The sequence below is a fragment of the Schistocerca serialis genome, chromosome 11 (assembly GCF_023864345.2).
Source record: "Schistocerca serialis cubense isolate TAMUIC-IGC-003099 chromosome 11, iqSchSeri2.2, whole genome shotgun sequence".
NCBI classification, from domain to species: Eukaryota; Metazoa; Arthropoda; class Insecta; order Orthoptera; family Acrididae; genus Schistocerca; species Schistocerca serialis.
Genome location: NC_064648.1, coordinates 36645783 through 36666179, shown reverse-complemented (window position 1 = coordinate 36666179; position 20397 = coordinate 36645783). Strand labels below are relative to the sequence as shown.

General features: G+C 39.7%; 1 protein-coding gene across 2 annotated transcripts in view; it reads left to right on the top strand.

Annotated features, from left to right (window-relative positions):
* The window catches only part of LOC126426779 (uncharacterized), a 107098-nt gene that overhangs the window by 13313 nt on the left and 73388 nt on the right, over positions 1–20397 (top strand). For both annotated transcript variants that reach the window (XM_050088775.1, XM_050088774.1), the window contains exon 2: positions 16439–16556. In XM_050088775.1, the coding sequence (XP_049944732.1) occupies positions 16439–16556 (118 nt within the window). The remainder of the gene's footprint in view (positions 1–16438; positions 16557–20397) is intronic.

Sequence of the window (20397 nt, the reverse complement as noted above, 5' to 3'; positions counted from 1 at the left end):
TATCAGGATGATTTGAAAAATGGTTCTGATAACTAGGTCATCAGTTAAGTAAAAAGAATTGAATTTCACAGCTTTGGCCATTTTCTACATCAAATTAGAGATTTTTTGATGACAAATAAAAATGGTTTACCCAGATTCATGCTTTCTGTACCACAAAATACTAATTAACAGATTTTATCAAGTACCATGTTTTGTAGATCACATGTATATTTCACGTGTCATTGATCGTATTTTATTGATATTATCTTTTCTGTATGTACTTTAATAATAATCTAGAAATACTTTGCACGTGTCAGTGTAGACATCAGGTATAGCAGCTATAAAAATGTGAAACAATCACAACCATTGGGGTTGGCAGCCCTGGAGGCAGGCGACTAGCGCAAGTTTTGGTGTTCTCGTAAAGATAAGTCATTTTAGATTATAAAACATGTAGATTAGTACTGATTACGTGGTAAATAAGTGTATTAGTGTGCCATTTAAGCGTACCATTAAAGGTTTCATTTTTCTTTACGTAATATAGCAGAAAACGCGAAAAGACCGTACAGTCGTATTTTCTGTTTACGTTCTGCTGCAGCAAATCTATAGAATTTCGTTTAGTTGTTCCTTGTTCTCTCCAGCAATTTAACTTAGCGTACCTCTTCATTATTTAACTAGCATTTCCGGAAAATATCGTAAAGTTTAAGTTGTTGTTTCAGAAACTTTGCACTTTTGTTTTTGTTTACACACAGTTGCGTATAGGCCAAATTTGTGTAACCATATTTTCGTGTTTATCTGTAATTTAACTGACTTATTCTTAATAAACTATTACGTTTATCATGAGTGAAAAGTGCTTGACTTGCCGTAGAATTGTTAGGTCGGGGCTTTTGTGTGATGGGTGCTGTAGTTTTTTCCATGTGGGTGACTGTAGTGGCGTGGGAATAGGGGAAGTAAATGAGACTCATCAGTGGTTTTGTAGGATTTGTAGTAGAGATAGGAAGATACTAGAACAGGAGGGGAAAATTGCCGCCCTTCAGGCTGAGTTAGACAAGGCCAGGGGAGATCTTGACAGGTTAAGGAGGGAGAAGGGTAAAGAGAGGTGGGAAGTGGCAACAGGCAACAGGGGGAACAGGCCTAGAACTTTGTCTGACAGCTTCATGGTGAATGTGGAAAATAGATTTGACCTGTTGCTTCAGTTAGAAGCTGGTGAGCCTCAAGCAGTTGCAGGTGTAGACAGGGCACAACAAACTTTCAGCAGCAAATTGAAAAGTAAGAATGTAGGGAACTCAGTAAAGAGAAAGAAAGTGTTGTTGTTAGGTAGTTCCCATGGAAGAGGTGTTGGCCAACTTTTGCAGGATGAACTAGGATCAGAATACCAGGTCACCAATTTTTTTAAACCTAGTGCTGGTATGGAGCAGGTGACAGAGGATTTAGGATCACTTTGCAAAGATTTCACTAAGGAAGACACCGTGGTTATAGTGGGTGGGGCAGGTAACAGTATTGACAGAGATCCTGGGTACAGTATAGAGTGTGACCTGGCGAAGATTGCATCAGCATCGAAGCATACTAGTGTTGAGTTTGTATCTGTTCTTGGGCGCCATGACCGACCTCATTTGAACTCTTCTGTCAAGAGAGTTAATTTGGAGCTGGAACGGCTGCTCATGTCGGGTGCGGGCTCACACATTGGTGTGGTTCATGTTGATTCTGTCAGTAGGTGGGATTATACTAGGCATGGCCTTCACCTCAACAGGAAGGGGAAGGGTAAATTGGCTGGGGAAATAGCAGGAAAGTTAAAGGGGGGAGGCACTGTCATGAGTGGTAAAATACCAGTGGTTATAGGATTCAGAAAAGACCCTTTTTTAGGGTAGGGAGGACAGAAAGAAAGCAAATTTTAAGAGAGGTTAGAACTGAGACAAACCTTCAGTTTGAGAAAGAAATCAAGAACATAATTCCAGCTTATTACATCAGCATAAACAGCCATTGGTTAAGAATTTTCAACTGTCAGCAGATATTTTAACTCCACCCAATTTTAACTCAGTCAGTGTGAAATGTCAGCTATCTTTATTGCATCAAAATATTCGAGGACTGAGAAATAAAATTAATGAATTAACTATCTGCATAGATGAATTAGAGTCTTAAAACCCAGCTGACATAATCTGCCTCTTTGAACATCATGTGACCACTGGTATAGAACTTTTAAGTGTTACAGGGTTTAGGTTAGCATCTCACTTTTGTAGATCCGAAATGGAGAAAGGAGGAGTTGCCACATTCATCAGGAACTGTCATAAATTTAAGAACATAGACATTCATAAATTTTGCCTAGAACAACGTATGGAAGCATGTGCAACAGAATTAGAATTTCACAAAAAATCCTTCATAATATTAAGTGTGTATCGAGCACCTGCAGGTAACTTTAATCTGTTTGTAAACCACCTTGAAGCTGTACTGGCCCATTTAACAACCAAAAACAAAGAAATAGTGGTTGCTGGTGATTTCAATGTAGATTTCCTTAAAGACACTCCCAATAAGAACTTATTTGAGTTAGTAACACTATCATTCAACTTAATTCCCACTGTAAAGTTCCCCACTAGGATAGCCACTTGCTCACAAACAGCCATTGATAATATCTTTATAGAAAAGTCCAATGAACAAAATTATATTACAAAACCAATAGTCAATGGCCACTCAGACCATGACATGCAGTTCCTTCTGTTAAATGTTAATACTGAACAGGATATAAAATCTGTTAAATCTGAGCTCAAGAGGGTAATCAGTAAGCCAAAACTTGATTATTTTAGGACACTCCTCAGAGACATTCACTGGACTGATGTTTACAGTGCTCATGGCATGAATGAAAAATATTACATTTTTGCTAATAAAGTGCTTACCTTATTCGAACACTGCTTTCCCCCAAAACTTACCAAGGTTAGAGCAAAGTCTACAAAGAAGCCATGGATTACTCGAGGAATAGGGGTATCTTGTAAAACAAAAAGAAAACTATCTGTCAATCCGAAACATTTCCAATGTTGATGCTATAGCACATTATAAGAAATACTGCAAAATATTAAAGACTGTAATACGGATGTCAAAGCAAATATATTACAAGGAAAAGATAGTCATATCAGATGACAAAATAAAGACAATATGGGATATAGTGAAGGAGGAGACCGATAGAACCAGACATGAAGAGGAACAAATAGCATTAAGAGTAAATGATAAATTGGTGACAGATGTGTATAGTGTTGCAGAACTTTTTAACAAACATTTTATAACTGTTACTGAAAAGATGGGGTTGTCAGGTTTGGTAGATGCTGCTATGGATTACCTTAGACCAGACATTTCAAGTAACTTCCATAATATGAATTTGACCCTCACTACCCCAACAGAAATAATGTCCATCATAAAATCTTTAAAATCAAAAACATCTAGTGGGTATGATGAAATATCAACAAAGTTAATTAAAGAATGTAGATTCTTCGCTAAGTAACATATTAAGCTATCTGTGTAACCAGTCGTTTACCAGTGGAATATTTCCTGAATGGCTGAAATATGCTGAAGTTAAGCCACTGTTTAAGAAGGGAGATAAAGAAATAGCATCAAATTTCCGTCCAATTTCACTGTTGCCAGCGTTCTCAAAAATGTTCGAAAAAGTAATGTACAGTCGTCTTTATAACCATCTTATCTCAAATAACATACTGTCAAAGTCACAGTTTGGATTTCTAAAAGGTTCTGATATTAAGAAGGCTATCTACACTTACAGTGAAAATGTGCTTAATTCATTAGACAAAAAATTGCAGGCAACTGGTATATTTTGTGATCTGTCAAAGGCATTTGACTGTGTAAATCACAATATCCTTTTAAGTAAACTAGAATATTATAGTGTAACAGGAAATGCTGCAAAATGGTTCAAATCTTATATCTCTGGCAGGAAACTAAGGGTGTTATTAGGAAAGAGACATGTATCAAGCTATCATCCAACTGGGAACTAATTACATGTGGGGTCCCACAAGGTTCCATTTTGGGGCCCCCTACTTATTCTTGTGTATATCAATGACCTTTCATCAGTAACATTACCAGATGCCAAGTTTGTTTTGTTTGCCGATGATACAAACATTGCAATAAATAGAAAATCAAGTGTAGTCTTAGAAAGATCAGCCAATAAAATATTTGTGGACATTAATCACTGGTTCCTAGCCAATTCTTTGTCACTAAACTTTGAAAAAACACACTACATGCAGCTCAGAACTTGTAAGGGGCGTCCCAAGAGTATATGTCTAACATACGATGACAAGAAGATAGAAGAAGTGGACAGTGTTAAATTCTTGGGATTACAGCTTGATAATAAATTCAACTGGGAGGAGCACACCACAGAACTGCTGAAGCGTCTTAACAAATCTCTGTTTGCAATGCAAATTTTGTCAGACATAGGGGATATAAAAATGAAAAAGCTGGCATACTATGCTTACTTTCATTCCATAATGTCATATGGGATTATTTTTTGGGTTAATTCATCAAGCCAAGCTAAAGTTTTCCGGGCACAAAAACGTGCAGTAAGAGTTGTATGTGGTGTGAACTCAAGAACATCCTGCAGAAACCTGTTTAGGGAACTAGGGATACTAACTACTGCTTCCCAATATATTTATTCCTTAATGAAATTTGTCATTAAAAATATATCACTTTTTCAAACCAACAGCGCAATTCATGGAATCAATACTAGAAATAAGAATAATCATCACAAGGATTTAAAGTCACTTAGTCTTGTACAAAAAGGTGTGCATTATTCAGGAACACACATTTTCAATAACTTGCCAGCAGCCGTAAAAAGCTTAACAACCAATGAAATTCAGTTTAAGAGAAGCCTAAAGGATTTATTGGTGGCCAACTCCTTCTACTCCATTGATGAATTTCTTAGTAAAACCAACTGATTTGTATATAAGTACAACATAACTTCTGCACCATTTCAGTGCAGTAATGTGTTCATTGCAAATAAGTATTACAGTAGTTGTATTACATGTTTATTACCTTATAAATAAATAAAAAACTTTTTTATTTTAAATTCAGTGCATTAGTATTTGTAAAATGACACTTAGTGTTCATTAAAAAATGACGATCATTCCACTTGGGACCTGTGGAATGGTACATTAGCTTATTTGTTTTAGTTGTAAATATTTGTCATGTATTGTTGTTTTTCTGACATGTTCCACATCCTGGAGGACCTCCTCACTATGGATCAATTGGAATGAAAGTAAATCTAATCTAATCTAATCATAGTGTATCTAGTTTCTAATAACTGGAGTGTAGCTGCTCGCCTTTGTTTGGGTTATGATGCTTGTTGGTAGCTTGTGTTCTGCTTTTAAATTTAAACGAATGATGTGGGGAAACAGACTGAAGTTTAAGTAGTAGTTATTTACATCCATATTCTGCACACATACACTGTTAGATTCATGGTAGAGGGTACTTAGCACATTTTCAGGTTCCTCCACATTCCTATTTCTGTGGAGTGCAGGAAAAGTGGCTCTTAAATGCCTCTTGTATGTGCTTTGAAAAGTCTTATCTAGCCTTCACAGTTCCTATCTTTGTGATATACAGGGGACTGTAGTATACACCTTACTCTTAATTTGCATGTGGAAAAAGGCCCTATCAACCATACGTCTGTTCCATGAGTCCCTCAACATGCCTTCCTGTTGAGTGCCCTGTTTGTCCATTTGTTGTTGATATGCATCCTAGCTGTGTGCTACCAGATGTTACCTCACGAGCTAATTCTGGGTTTTCCTTTTCCTGTTGTGCAATATATTGTTCTTCAGAATGCTATTCTAGGTAGTCTGTTCTCCATCTTTCTTGCTATACAGTTGCCGAGTTCAACCTTCCCTTCATTATCATCTTAACAATGTTATTGTGTTTGTACATCTGTCATGAATCCTCAGTTTTTCTTATCCTCCATTCTGTGTTATACTCATCACATAGAGATCCAAAAATTTCCTTTAGTATTTTTTTTCTGAATATTAAGTTTCTTCAGATTTTTTTTCCTTTTAAATATTACTGCTTCACATACGTGTAATGTCACTGGCATTTTGGTCTATTGATCAACCAGACTTTGGAGTCGGTACATTAACTGCTCTTTTCTTTAAGATTTTGCTAAAACTAAAAAGTGTTTTGTTTGCTATTACTAAACAGACATCTACACTCAAGAGGCAAAGAAACTGGTACACCTGCCTAATATAGTGTAGGGCCCTTACGAGCACGCAGAAGTGTCGTGACACGACGTGGCATGGACTCGACTAATGTCTGAAGTAGTGCTGGAGAGAATTGACACCATGAATCCTGCAGGGCTGTCCGTAAGAGTGCGAGGGGGAATCTCTACTGGGCAGCATGATGTCGCAAGGCATACCACATATGCTCTCTAATGTTCACATCTGGGGAGTTTGGTGGCCTGCAGAAGTGTTTAAACTCAGAAGAGTGTTCCTGGTGCCACTCTGTAACAGTTCTGGATATGTGGGGAGACGCATTTTCCTGCTGGATTCCCCAAGTCCGTCAGAAAGCATAATGAACATGAATGCGTGCAGGTGACCAGACAAGATGCTTACATACATGTCACCTGTCAGAGCCGTATCTAGACGTATCAGGGGTTCCATATCATTTCAACTGCACACACCCCTCACCATTACAGAGCCTCCACCAGCTTGTACAGTCCCCTGCTGAGATGTGGGGTCCACAGATTCATTGGGTTGTCTGCATACCTGTGCTCATCCATCTGCTCGTTACAATTTGAAACGAGACTCGTCCAATGAGGCAACGTGTTTCCAGTTGTCAACAGTCCAGTGTCGGTGTTGACAGGCCCAGGTGAGGCCGGTCAGGTTCCTCTCAGAGTATGCAGATACAGTAGCTCCGTATTTAGCAATTATATACAACCGCTTGCTCACAGAAAGTTCTGTACCTAAAGACTGGAAAGTTGCTCAAGTCACACCAATACCCAAAAAGGGAAATCCGCTGAATTACAGCCTCATATCACTAATGTCCATTTGCTGTAGTGTTTTGGAACATATACTGTATTCGAACATTATGAAGTACCTCAAAGGAAACAATTTATTGACACATAGTCAGCGCAGATTCAGAAAATATCGTTCTTGCGGAACACAACTACCTCTTTATACTCGTGAAGTAATGAGTGCTATCGACAGGGGATGCCAAATTTACTCCAAATTTTTAGATTTTCAGAAGGCTTTTGACACTGTTCCTCACAAGCGTCTTCTAACCAAACTGTGTGTCTGTGGAGTATCACCTCATTTGTGCAGCTGGATTCGTGATTTCCTGTCAGAAAGGTCACAGTTTCTAGTGATAGACGGAAAGTCATCGAGTAAAACAGAAGTAATATCCGGCATTCCCCAAGTAAGTTTTATAGGCCCTCTATTGTTCCTTATATATATTAACGACATAAGAGACAATCTGAGTAGCCCTCTTAGATTATTTGCAGATGATGCTGTCATTTGCCATCTTGTAAAGTCATCAGATGACCAAAATGAATTGCAAAATGATTTAGATAATACAAACTCAGATGTGATACATGCCCAAAATTCTACGTTGGACAGACAAGCAGAAGTTTTGAAATTAGATACAAAAAACACATTGATGCTTTAAGACTTGGCAACTAGAACAAATCTGCATTTGCAGCCCATATTGCTGAAGAAAACCATTCAGTGGGAAACATTGAGAACAACTTAAAAATTTTACATCTAGCAGAAAAAGTAGCCAATATGAATATATTAGAAGAAATAGAAATACACACACAAAAACAGCACCCCAGACTTCATCCTTGATGAACAAACAGAGTTAGCAACACCCCTTTCCTGAAAAATTTCCAAAAATTATTTTCCAACCTCCAAAGCAAGTAATATTAGTATGCCTATCTGCAGATCAAGTAGCAAATTTATATGTTACTATAATTCTCATGATGCTATATGTAGTTAAATAATGTACTATTTTACCTATACAGTACAAAAACTTTATAATTAATGTTACAGTATCAACTCAAAAAATCAATGTCTCAGTACTAGTGTAAAAGGCATTTCAGTTGTGTAAATAAATATATGATTCTTTCCGAACATTGGACATCTTCAAATGTTACGATATATCATAGCATCTTTGATACTCATATATTTGTAAGCTCTTTGTACATATAAAAACATGTGGTGCGTGGTAGAAATCTTCTCAGTGACAAATCTAAAGTGTTCAGTGAGAAAAATTTAAGTTTGCAACAATAAGAATGCAATGGGAATGTATTCACATCTGTTGGACGAATGTTATGAAAACAAACACTCTAAACCGACATTTCACGTAAGTCACATGCAACGAAAATCTGTAACACAACCATCTGCGTGTGGCGTGCTTATAATGATGTATTATTTATATTTTAGGACAATTAATCTCTAAAAAACACACCACATGTCATAAGGAAAGCGTGTAAACCGTCTGAAGATGAATCACAACAATTCGAAATGTGTAACAGTACCCTTTGAATAAAGGAACTGAAAGTAAATTTGTGGCTGTTTGCTGTCCCAACACCATCAACAATTAGATAAGATATCTGTGTGGTGCGAAAAGTGGCAATTGACCGTGAATAAAGAAAAGTGTGAAGTTATTCACATAAGTACTAAAAGAAATCCACTAAATTTCGATTACGCGATAAGTCACACAAATCTGAAGGCTGTAAATTCAACTAAGTACTTAGGGGTTACAATTAAAATAACCTAAGTTGGAACGATCACATAGATAATGTTGTGGGTAGAGCAAACCAAAGACTGCGACTCATTCGCAGAACACGTAGAAGGTGCAACAGATCTACAAAAGAGACTGCTTACATTACACTTGTCTGCGCTATTCTGGAGTGCTGTGCGGTGTGGGATCCGTATCAGGTGGGACTGACGGATGATATTGAAAAAGTGCAAAGAAGGGCAACCCGTTTTGTGTTGTTGTGAAATAGGGGAGATAGTGCCACAGACACGATGAGTGAATTGGAGTGGCAATCAGTAAAACAAGGCGTTTTTCGTTGCAATGGGATCTTCTCATGAAATTTCAATCACCAGTTTTCTCCTCCGATTGTGAAAACAGTCTGTTGACACCCACCTACATAGGGAGAAATGATCGTCACGATAAAATAAGAGAAGTCGGGCTCACACAGAAAAAGGTTAAGTGCTTGAGTTTCTCGCCCGCTGTTTGAGAGTGGAATGGTAGAGAGACAGCTTGAAGGTGGTTCATTGAACCCTCTGCCAGGCACTTAATTGTAAATAGCAGAGTAATCACATAAATGTAGATGTAGATGTGAAGCTTTGTGTTGCGCAGCCATCAAGGTACATGAGTGGGCCTTGGCTCCGAAAGCCCATGTCGATGATGTTTCATTGGATGGTCGCATGCTGACACTTGTTGATGGCCCAGCATTGAAGTGTGCAGCAGTTTGAGGAAGTTTTGCACCTTGGCCACATTGAACAATTCTCTTCAGTCGTCATTGGTTATGTTCTTGCAGGATCTTTTTCCGGCCACATCAATGTCAGAGATTTGATGATGTACTGGATTCCTGATATTCACAGTACACTCGTGAAATGGTCGTACAGGAAAATCCTCACTTCATTGCTACCTCAGAGCTGCAGTGTCCCGCCGCTCATGTGGCGACTATAGCAACAGTTCAAACTCACTTAAATCTTGATAACGTGTTATTGTAGCAGCAGTAACCGATTTAACAACTGCTCCAGACACTTGTTGTCTTACGTAGACATTGCCAACTGGAGTGCATTATTCTTCCTGTTTACATATTTCTGTATTTGAATACACATGCATATACCAGTTTCTTTGGTGCTTCAGTAAAATGTAAATATCTTGTGACTAGGGTCTCCCGTCGGGTAGACCGTTCGCCGGGTGCAAGTCTTTCGATTCGGCGCCACTTCGGCGACTTGCGTGTCTATGGGGATGAAATGATGATGATTAGAACAACACAACACCCAGTCTCTGAGCGGAGAAAATCTCCGACCCTGCCGTGAATCGAACCCGGGCCCTTGGAATTGACATTCTGCCGTGTTGACCACTCAGCTACCGGGGGTGGACTTTGGTGCTTCAGTGTATTTCTGTAACTAAGTACTTGAAGTGGACAACTATCTTGAAAGTGAATCGATCTGCAGGCAAACGTACATCGCCCACTTATAACCAGATATTGTTTCAGTTGTTCATTAACACACAGACCTGTTTTCTCATTCATTTTGTAATAATTTTCCACTATTTTGATTAATTCTGTTTTGGAACTACTTATTAATGCTACATTATCTGCATAGGCAAGCCTAGATTCCTCAGAAAATTTTGGTTCTTGACACTTTCTAAGTGGGCTTTTGTGGGATAGTTGACATCTGTTAATTGAGGTTTCCAGCATCTCTATGGTGCTCTCCCATACGTGAGACAAACCTGTGAACGTTTATGCTTTCCTTCGCTGTATTCCTTCAGTATCCCCTGCGAGTCCTGTTTGGTGTGGGTCCCACACACATGAATAGTGTAGCTAAACTTAACTATTAGTTCGGGTCAAAGGAAATTAAGCAGTGCTAAGTTGGGGCTGTAGTAGTGTCTCTTGTGTACAACCTAGTGTGGCGAGGGACTGATATGTAGTGTAGCCTGAGGTCTGCGTTATGTTAGACTGTGACACTTCACTTGTTCAGTTGTACCAATCACATTTCAGTTGATGGTTTCAGAAACTTTGTTGGGTATTTTCAGAATGTCTTGATTTATGAGATTGTGGTTAGGCAGGAAACTTAAGAGTATAGCTTAAATTTTAAAAAGCAGTACTTTATGTGACTGCATTTTACACAACTATATTTAATTAAGGCTCTGCATATTTTTGTGCACTCATCATGGTGTTGTTTATTGAACACTATTTTCTGAGTGGATCTGGCATCTTTTCTAATCAGTCAACTTCATTTGTCATCAAATGCTAACCCGTGTTTGTTTTAAAATATAATTTTCAGTGCACTGTACACCAGCTTTTATTATTTGTATTTGTACATTTACTTCTTAGCTACATTTCAATACCTTCGTATGATTCTAATATATGCCAAGCTCTTTGAATTGGTTTCAGATGTATTTTTAAATTTCACCAAATAGTATTGTAAGATGGCCACGTAAGTGATATGTGAGCAGTCATCTTCATAGACCGACTGCATTTTCCCACTACTATTCCAATGAGTTGTAGTCAGTTATAATATGGCAGTCAAATGAAGACAGATGGAAAATAAGTGGGAAGGTGTTTATTCCAAAAGTAATTGCCATAACTGTTAATATGTTTATCCCACTGTGAGACAAGACGGTCAAGGCCTTAACGGAATAATATTTCTGGTTGCCTAAGAAACCATGACTGTATCCAGTTTTGCTCCTCTTCGTCCAAAGCAGGTCGACGGCCACTTTTTTCAGGGCTCTGAAAATATGGAAATCGCATAGGGAGGGACCTGTACTGCATGAAAGATGTGTAAGGGCTTTGCAGAGAAACTTTTGCAGTGTATGCCAAACATGTGAGCTTGCTGTAGAAGTTTCGCCTATACATCCTCCATATAGCCCTGATCTCTCCACACAGGATTTCCAAATTTTTGGAGCCCTGAAGAAAGAAATTCATGGCTGTCAGTTTGCTTTGGGTGAAGAGGTGCACATCTGGGTACAGCCATGGTTCCATAGGCAACCTCAAATGTGTTTCCATGAAGACATTGCCCGTTTAGTCTCAAAGTGGAGCTGTGGTGTCACCGCCAGACACCACACTTGCTAGGTGGTAGCTTAAATCGGCCGCGGTCCATTTAGTACATGTCGGACCCGCGTGTCGCCACTGTGTGATCGCAGACCTAGCGCCACCACAAGGCAGGTCTCGAGAGACGATATAGCACCCGCCCCAGTTGTACGAGGAGATTGCTAGCGACCATACGGACGAAGCCTTCCTCTCATTTGCCGAGAGCCAGTTAGAATAGCCTTCTGCTAAGTCCATGGCTACGACCTAGCAAGGCGCCATTAGCCTTACCTACTTTGAGAGTTATAGTATAAATGTCTCAAGAAGAATGCTGTAGTCATCAACTAATAAAGTTAAGTATAAAGCAGTTACGTACTTTTCTTGCTACCATTCAATAGTTATCCTGTTCCAGAATTGACGCCCGTCGGCGTGTGTGTGTACGCGTGCCTTCCTTTCTTTCGGCTACCCGTCACTGTGGACTGGCTGCCTTGTCAGTCCACTTCAGGAGCAAATGTATTAACAGATATGCTGATTATGTTTGAAAAAAATAAACAGTTTACTTATTTTTTTCCCATCTGCCTAATTTTCATGTGACTGCCCCTTTATGCAGCTGAGCCTGAGAGATCATTCCATTTCATATCCCTACGAATTTTGACACGGTTATTTGTATGAATGAACTGATGACATTTGTAATTCATTGATATTCTAGTTGCAGGATATTGTATTTTAACATCTTGTAAAGTATATAATTTTACACTTCTGCAGACATTGACTGCATACCATAGCGCTTCCTTACCATTATGAACTGTTGTACTGGGTACATATCGATGCAGTGTATGGTCAACTGTTCCTTTAAACTTGAGCCAGAGTTCCTCTACATGCTCCTGTGTGCTGAAAGTTTCAAATTCCTCATTGAGATATGACACTACTCACTTTTTATCTATTTAACTGAACATATATATCTTCTGCTTGTTTTAGTTTTCCTTTGTACTTTGGTAATCATTGTTGCTACAATCATGTCATGGTGACTGATACCAGTTTCGATGTGGACATCCTCAAAGAAGTGAGGTCCATTTGTTGCCATTAGATCCAATATATTTCTGTTGTGAGTGAGGTTCCTAACTATCTGTTCTAGGTCATTTTCAAAGAAGGCATTTAGTAATGTTTCATAGGATGTCTTACCGCACACACTAATTACAAAACTGTAGTTTTCCAGTTGATTGTTGATTGATTAAAGTCTACACCAATGATTACAGTACGATTGGGGAAATTGTGTACAAGTGAACTGAGGTTTTCTCCAAAGTTTTCGATTATATCAGGAGATGAGTCTGGTGGACTGTAGAGGGATCCAATTATTATTTATTGACATTGAGTCTTGTCCAAACAATTTCACATGCAGCTTCAATTTCTGTCTCGGTGGATTTGAGTTTCTTGCCTACTGTGACAAATAATACACCACCTCCATATCCAATTTGCCTATCCTTTCGATGTATACTTAAATGTTTCTCCAAAACACTCACCGATATGAATTTCTCTGTACCAAGTATTATGTGAGCTTCACTGCTTTTCAGGAGAACTTCAAACTCTGGCACTTTTGATGCGAATGCTTCAGCAGTGAGGAAGTAATTTGATGAAAATAATTTAAATGAATTAAACCACAGTAATGCAAGCTGTCGTACTTGAGAACTGGCAAATGTGACGACCTACGGTGATTCTACTATTGTGCGATGTTTGCGTGCAGTGGGGAAGATTAAAAAATCGGGTGTACGGGTGCCGAATGCTCTAAGCTGTAGTCACAAAAAATCTGCCATTGGCCATATGTGTACCATATCTGCTTGCTCATCATCAATCATCGTGTGAAGAGTACCGACCATTTCTGTCCTGTATTGTTACTGGTGATGAGAAATGCTGTCTTTTTGCTAACATAAGGAAAAGAAAGAAATGATTGAGTCCAAACAGAGCAGCAACTCCACATGCAAAATTGCTTCCCAGAGGTGTAACCATTACTGCTGACATTTATCGTGAGCAACTGATATGTTTTGCAGACACAGTGCAGGACTGCATGAAGTGACACTACTCCACGGTAATGCCTGCCCACATTTTGCTAGACTGATAAAAAGTCGCCTTACGGGCGTGGGATTGGGAAGTGTTTCTGCACCGACCTCAATCACCTGATCTTGCGCCCTCAGATTTTTACTTTTTCTGTTGTCTGTTGAACGGACTCAAAGGCTCTTCCTTTCCAGATGAAAATGCAGTCCAAATGTGGCTCAGCAAGTTCTTTGCTGAAAAACAAGTCATTTCTACAGTCACAGAAGCGAAAAGTTCCCATAAGATTGGGAGAGTGTTGTAAGTAATGTCTCTGTTATGTGTATCTGCGGTGTTTATTAAACTTGCAGAGAGACACTATGAACTTCATCACCATAATATTTGTTCTCACATTGTGGTATTTTAATGAACTGTCATTAGAGTACCAAGTGGAAGAGAATTTCTTTTCATATACTTGTACCTTCTTTTCCAATGTTAGAGCAAAGTAATTTTAACAAGTTATTAATTGTTGGACTGCCCATTTGGAGAAACTTGGTGTAATCATGAGATTGTCCAAGTTTAGCACTTCCTTTAACATAGTTTAATGAGTGTATTTCTTTCTCAATTTCTATCATTTCTTGGACCAGTGTCTTGTTTTCTTTTTCTTCTGTACGCTAGCTTGGCAGTGAAGGATGTCTAGTGCAACTTAGGCATTTATCAAATACTACAGTTCAAAGCGCAAGTTGATGGCTTGTATAAAAGAAATTTATATCTAATCAGACACAGCTTTTACAGTTTCTAAGACACAATTCAGCGAAAACTGACATTTTGAGTGCACAGAATGGACATTTCATTAGCAAGTCTAAAGAATTCTAATTTCTAGATGTTGTGATAAGTAGTAAAATGTCATGGAAAAGTCAGTTTTCTTGTTCAAAAACTGCACTACTTACCATTAGAACAGTATCTGCAATAAGTGAGCGTCCAACATGAAAATTAGTCTACTTTCCATATTATTATACTCTGGAGTAACATTTCGCACTCACAAAAGATATTTTTGGCTCAGAAACAGGCAGTTCAAGCGATATGTGGTGTAAGTTTACAACCGTCTTATCGACCACTGTTCAGGAACCTGAGAATTCTGACACTGGTCTCTCAATACATATGTTTTTTAATGCTGTTTGTTGCTAACAATATGGGTTTATTGCCAAGAATTAGCAGTATTCTGCTGCATCCATTTTCAGTAAGTTGCCACAAGAATTAAAAAATCTCAGCAGTAATCATCGCACATTGAAGTCTTAAACTGAAGAATTTCCGCAAGGATCCCTCCTTCTGTTCTGTCAGGCAGTTCCAGGGAAAAAAGCAAGCTAGTTCCTGTAGATTTTGGTAACACGTACTTGGAGCTTGACATCTGCGTAGAGTTTTCTCTGTGATAATTTCATGTAGTGACTTGTTCTATGAACTTTGAGAGTTTGGTCCTATGGGAATAGACCTGTAAAATAAAATAAATAATTAAATAAACAATACAGTCCTGAGTCGATGCAAGAAATGCTTTGTCGGCATTGGTATCCATTCCCACTAGTCGCGACACGTACAACAAGTGGTTCAAAAGTGAGGTTATATTTACAAACTTTGTTTGTACATGTACGGGCTTGTTTGACAAACCTGTGCATAGAAAAAGAGTGAATTTGAAAAGCAACTTTGAACATGCATGGGCTGCTTCAGTGAGGGGATAAGCAATCAATAGGCCACTGGAGTTTTATTCAATATTAGCGATTTCACATTTAGCATTTCTGTCTTTGCTTTGCTAGCCTCAATTTCAGTTCTTGTCTTGTCTATGAGTGTCAAGACACTAAGTTTGGTACCACTGACAGCCTTTGCATATGACCAGAATTTCTTTGGATTTTGTAAGAGAGTTTTTGATAACATTGAAGGTTCCACACATTGCCGTTCTGACCGTAATGGAAAGGAATGTAGATGGATGGAGATATGTAGCTAGGAGAATAGGTGGCAAATGGAAGGGGGAGGTGGTGATTTCTCTGCTTGACACACAGGTCTGTGTGTGTGTGTGTGTGTGTGTGTGTGTGTGTGTGTGTGTGTGTGTGTGTGTGTGAGAGAGAGAGAGAGAGAGAGAGAGAGAGAGAGAGAGAGAGAGAGAGAGAGAGTGTTTTGAGAAGTACTACCAAGTCTGAAAGAGACACTTTTTTTGAATACCTTGTATATAGGTTTCATACTGAAATTATAAAACTGCAGCCAATCACTTACGTGCTTCACTTGTCAGTTTAAAGATGTGCATTAAGTATGTAACAAATATTGCCATGTTAAAAAAAATTACAGATTGTCTGTAACAACTACTGTTTTGTATCCACATTCCTGTTTCCAATTTCTGACCAAGTTTACTTCCCAAGAGTGAAATGTGCCCTGGTTTCAGTGATGAGTCAGGCAGCGATATTGTGGTATTCCGTGGGCATGGTTGCTTTGCTCCTATGGATTATGTGACCGTTTGTCAGAGATGAGGTCCACCCCACGGTACAGTGTTTGTTCCACAATGGTGACGCTGTGTTCCGAGATAACAGGACCTCGTTCACGCCTTGCATTGTCCAGGACCGATTTTGTGAGCGTGATAAGGAATTGATTTGTCTCCCCTGTAAATTTTTCACAAACGCGACTTGTAACAAACACTCTTGTCTTTGTGTGTAGGTGGCAGAACTGAAGAAGGAGCTAAAGGCACGGGGGCTGAACACAACGGGCAACAAGAATGAGCTGGTGGAGCGGCTCATCACAGCCACTGGTGGGGTGCCCGGCCCAGCCATCTCTGGTGAGTCTCTCTCTCTCTCTCTCTCTCTCTCTCTCTCTCTCTCTCTCTCTTTTCAAAGTATTTAAGACAAACAAGGTCGACACCGGGTCATTAAAGTGTTTCGTGACCAGATATTGCCCCAGTGGTTATAGTTTATGATATCCGAAAAACATAAAATTATATTTGGAAGAGACATCATCTGATATTTTGTCCCTGTATATTCCAGCCATCTACAGACTGAGCTGACTGAAACTACAGCACGCTACAGCACTTGTTGACTAATTGTAAATCACAGGGAACTCAAGTGCCAGAGATGTTGATCGGCAGCGAAGAATATGCGTAAATTGAATCTGTGGCTGTGCGCCAATCTGTGCTATCAGTGTGTCATTATTAGCTGCACTGTAGTGACATCTTTGCGAATATGTAGATTGGCACCAACAAAATATTTCCACATTAACCGTAGAAACCTGGTGATTGAAATTTCGCGAGAAGATCTTTCCATAACGAGAAATGCCTTTGTTTTAATTATGTCCGCCCCAAATCTTGTATCGTGTCAGTCACATGGTCTCCCCTATTTCTCAACAATACAAAATGTGCTGCTCTTCTTTGAACTTTATTCATGTACTGCATTAATCTTACCTGGTACGGATCCTACACTGCGCAGCAGTACTCCAAAAGAGGACAGACAAGTGTAGTGCAGGCAGTCTGTAGTAGATACATTGCATCTTCTAAGTGTTCTGCCAATAAAACACAGTCTCTGGTTTGCATTCCCCACAATATTCTCTACGAGTTCTTTCCAATTTAAGTTGTTTGTAATTGTAATTCCTGGGATTTTAATTGAATTTACAGCCTTGATTTGACTGATTTATTGTGCAACTGAAGTTTAACGGACTTCTTTTAACTCTTGTGTGGATGACCTCACACATTTCATTATTTAGTGTCAAGTGCCAATTTTCGCACCATGCAGATGATCTTTTCTAAATCGTTTTGCAGTTTGTTTTGATCTTCTGATTACTTTATTAGTCGATGAACGACAGCGTCATCCGCAAACGACCAAAGATGGCTGCTCAGATTGTCTCCCAAATCGTTTCTATAGATAAGGAACAGCAAAGGGCCTATATCAGTACTTGGGGAATGCCGGAAATCACTTCTGTTTTATGTGATGTCTTTCTGTAAGTTGCTATGAACTGTGATCTCTCTGTTAGGAAATGACGAATCCAGTTTTATAACTGAGATGATATTCCATAAGCACGCAATTTCACATGTGACTTGTAAGTTACAATGTCAAAAGTCTTCCGGAAATCTAGAAATGCATAATCAATCTGAAATCCCTTGTCAATAGCATTCAACACTTCATGCGAGTAAAGAGCTAGTTGTGTTTCGCAAGAATGATGTTTTCTAAATCCATGTTGACTGGGTGTCAATAGACGGTTCTCGTCGAGGTAATGCATTATATTCGAACACAATATATGTACCAGAATCCTGCTGCATATCTATGTTAATGATATGGGCCTGTAATTTAGTGGATTACTCCTACCATCTTTCTTGAATATTGGTGTGACCTCTGCAACTTTCCAGTCTTTGGCTAGGGGTATTTCTTGGAGCGAGTGGTTGTATGTGATTGTTAAGTATGGTGCTGTAGCATCAGCATACTCTGAAAGGAAAATAATTGGTATATAGTCTGGACCAGAAGACTTGCTTATATTAAATGATTTAAGTTGCTTCATTACCCTGGGGATATCTACTTCTAAGTTGACTCATAGCAGCAGTTCTTGATTCCAATTCAGTAATATTTACTTTGTCTTGTGTGGTGAAGGAATTTCAGAAGGCTGTGTGTAGTAACCATGATTTAACAGCACTGTTGTTGATAGAATTTCCATTGCTATCATGCAGAGAAGGCATTGATTGTGTTTGCCTCTAGCATACTTTACTTACGACCAGATTTCTTTGGATTTTATGCCAGGTGTCGAGACAGAGTTTCGTTGTTGCAATGCGGGTTACGCACTTTTGCCGTCGACCCACAGTACACCCATATCCAGAACTTTATTTAGGCAACCAGTGCCTACTTGCATGCAAAAGCTTAATGTTCTCCACCTCCTGGCCCACACATCTTGGGGTGCAGACTGTGCTGCTCTTCTCTATCTTTACTGCGCTCTGGTTTTGTTCAGACTAAATTATGCTAGCCAGGCTTAGGTTTGGCACGTCCTTACACTCTGAAACTACTTGACCCTGTTCATCATTACGGGGTGCGTCTGGCTGTTGGTGATTTTGCACTAGACCCGTCGACAGTCTCCTCTCAGAAGTGGGGATTCCCCCTCTGCAAACACTACAGAGCCAACTCTTGCTTTCTTTTGCAATCGCCATTTGACAATTCCCTGAGCAACCCGTGTGGCCACCTCCTTTGCAATCAATGGACATTTCCTTGCTGATACCCACCCTGGGTTGGGATTGCTGGTTGGAATGCATCTCACTTCTCTCTGTCGGGATCTCCATCTCCCCCCACTGGAAAGTGTCCCGTGTATTTTCTCTTGCACCTCTCCCCCCTTGGGTGGTGACTAGACCACGAATTAGGATCGACCTATTAAAGGGTCCTAAGGTCTTGGTCACCTCTATGGTATTCAGTGTCTTGTATGTTCCATCTTTGAAGAGTTCCAGGGTGCTACCATCTTCTACACTGATGATTCTAAAATGGTAGATAAGGCGGGATGTGCTTTTGTCTCCTTCTGGCATGGGACACCATTTACTGCTTGGATCATGTTGTAAGTTTACAACAGAGCTGCTGGACATTAAAAGCCCTCCCCTCCCCCCATTTTATTACTCAGACCGCCGTCCACATTGTTTTGATATGTACTGACCTCATGAGCAGCCTGCAGGCTATAGACCAATGCCACTCTCTTCACATTTTTGTCTTTCTGTGGGTCCCAAGTCATTTGGGCATCCCAGGGAATGAGCTGGCTGACCATTTGGCTAGGGAGGCAGATACTTAGTCACCTCCCCCCTCCCCCCCCCCCCCCCCCATTTCCTTTTGTGATTCGAGCTGCAGATATGTGGATACACATCAAAGCTCTCTTTGCCCAAAAGTGGAATGACATCTGGTGCACTACTGCTGTCAGCAATAAAATCTGCACAATTGAGGAGACTACCGCAGTTTGGCACTCTTCCTTCTCTTCCTCTCTTAAATGGTCCACTGTATTATGCCGTCTGTGCATCGGTTGTTCTAGGCTCACCCATTGTTTTCTCTTGTGTAATGAGCCACCCCCGCAGTGTGGCTGTGGAGACAGACTGACGTATCCCATATATTGGTGGAATGTCCTCTTCTTTTGGCCCTTTGTACTAAGTACAGCCTTCCAGATTCCTTGTCTTTAGTGTTAGCAGGCGATTCACGGATGGTTGAACTGGGCATCAGTTTCCTTTGTGAAAGTGGTTTTTATTTTCAATTACAAGGCTTTGCTTTACTCCTGAAACAGAGGCACAGTGGTTGTGGTTGAGGCCTCTCTTCGTGTTTTGTGGGCCTAGGTCCCATGGCCCCTGCCCCGTACAATGACAGTTCTTCTGTTTTACAGTTTTTAAACTTTGCCTGCCCTTTTTGTGTGTGTTTTTAGCTTCCTCACTTTGTAGTTTGACCCCTCTGACTGGATCCATCCACTTTTAGCACATGCCTCTATCTTACGCGTGTAACTTTGGAATCACAAGACTGAAGACCTCTGTGTAGTCTTATAATCCCCTTCAATCAGTCAATCAAAGTTCCATCGTGGACACCACTATAAGCATCTCACAAAGGAGTCTGCGCTAGAAGATTGCCAGTCTTGGGGATTTCACATTTGTTTGAATTTGTCGTGCTTTTTCATTGTTTCTGCAACAG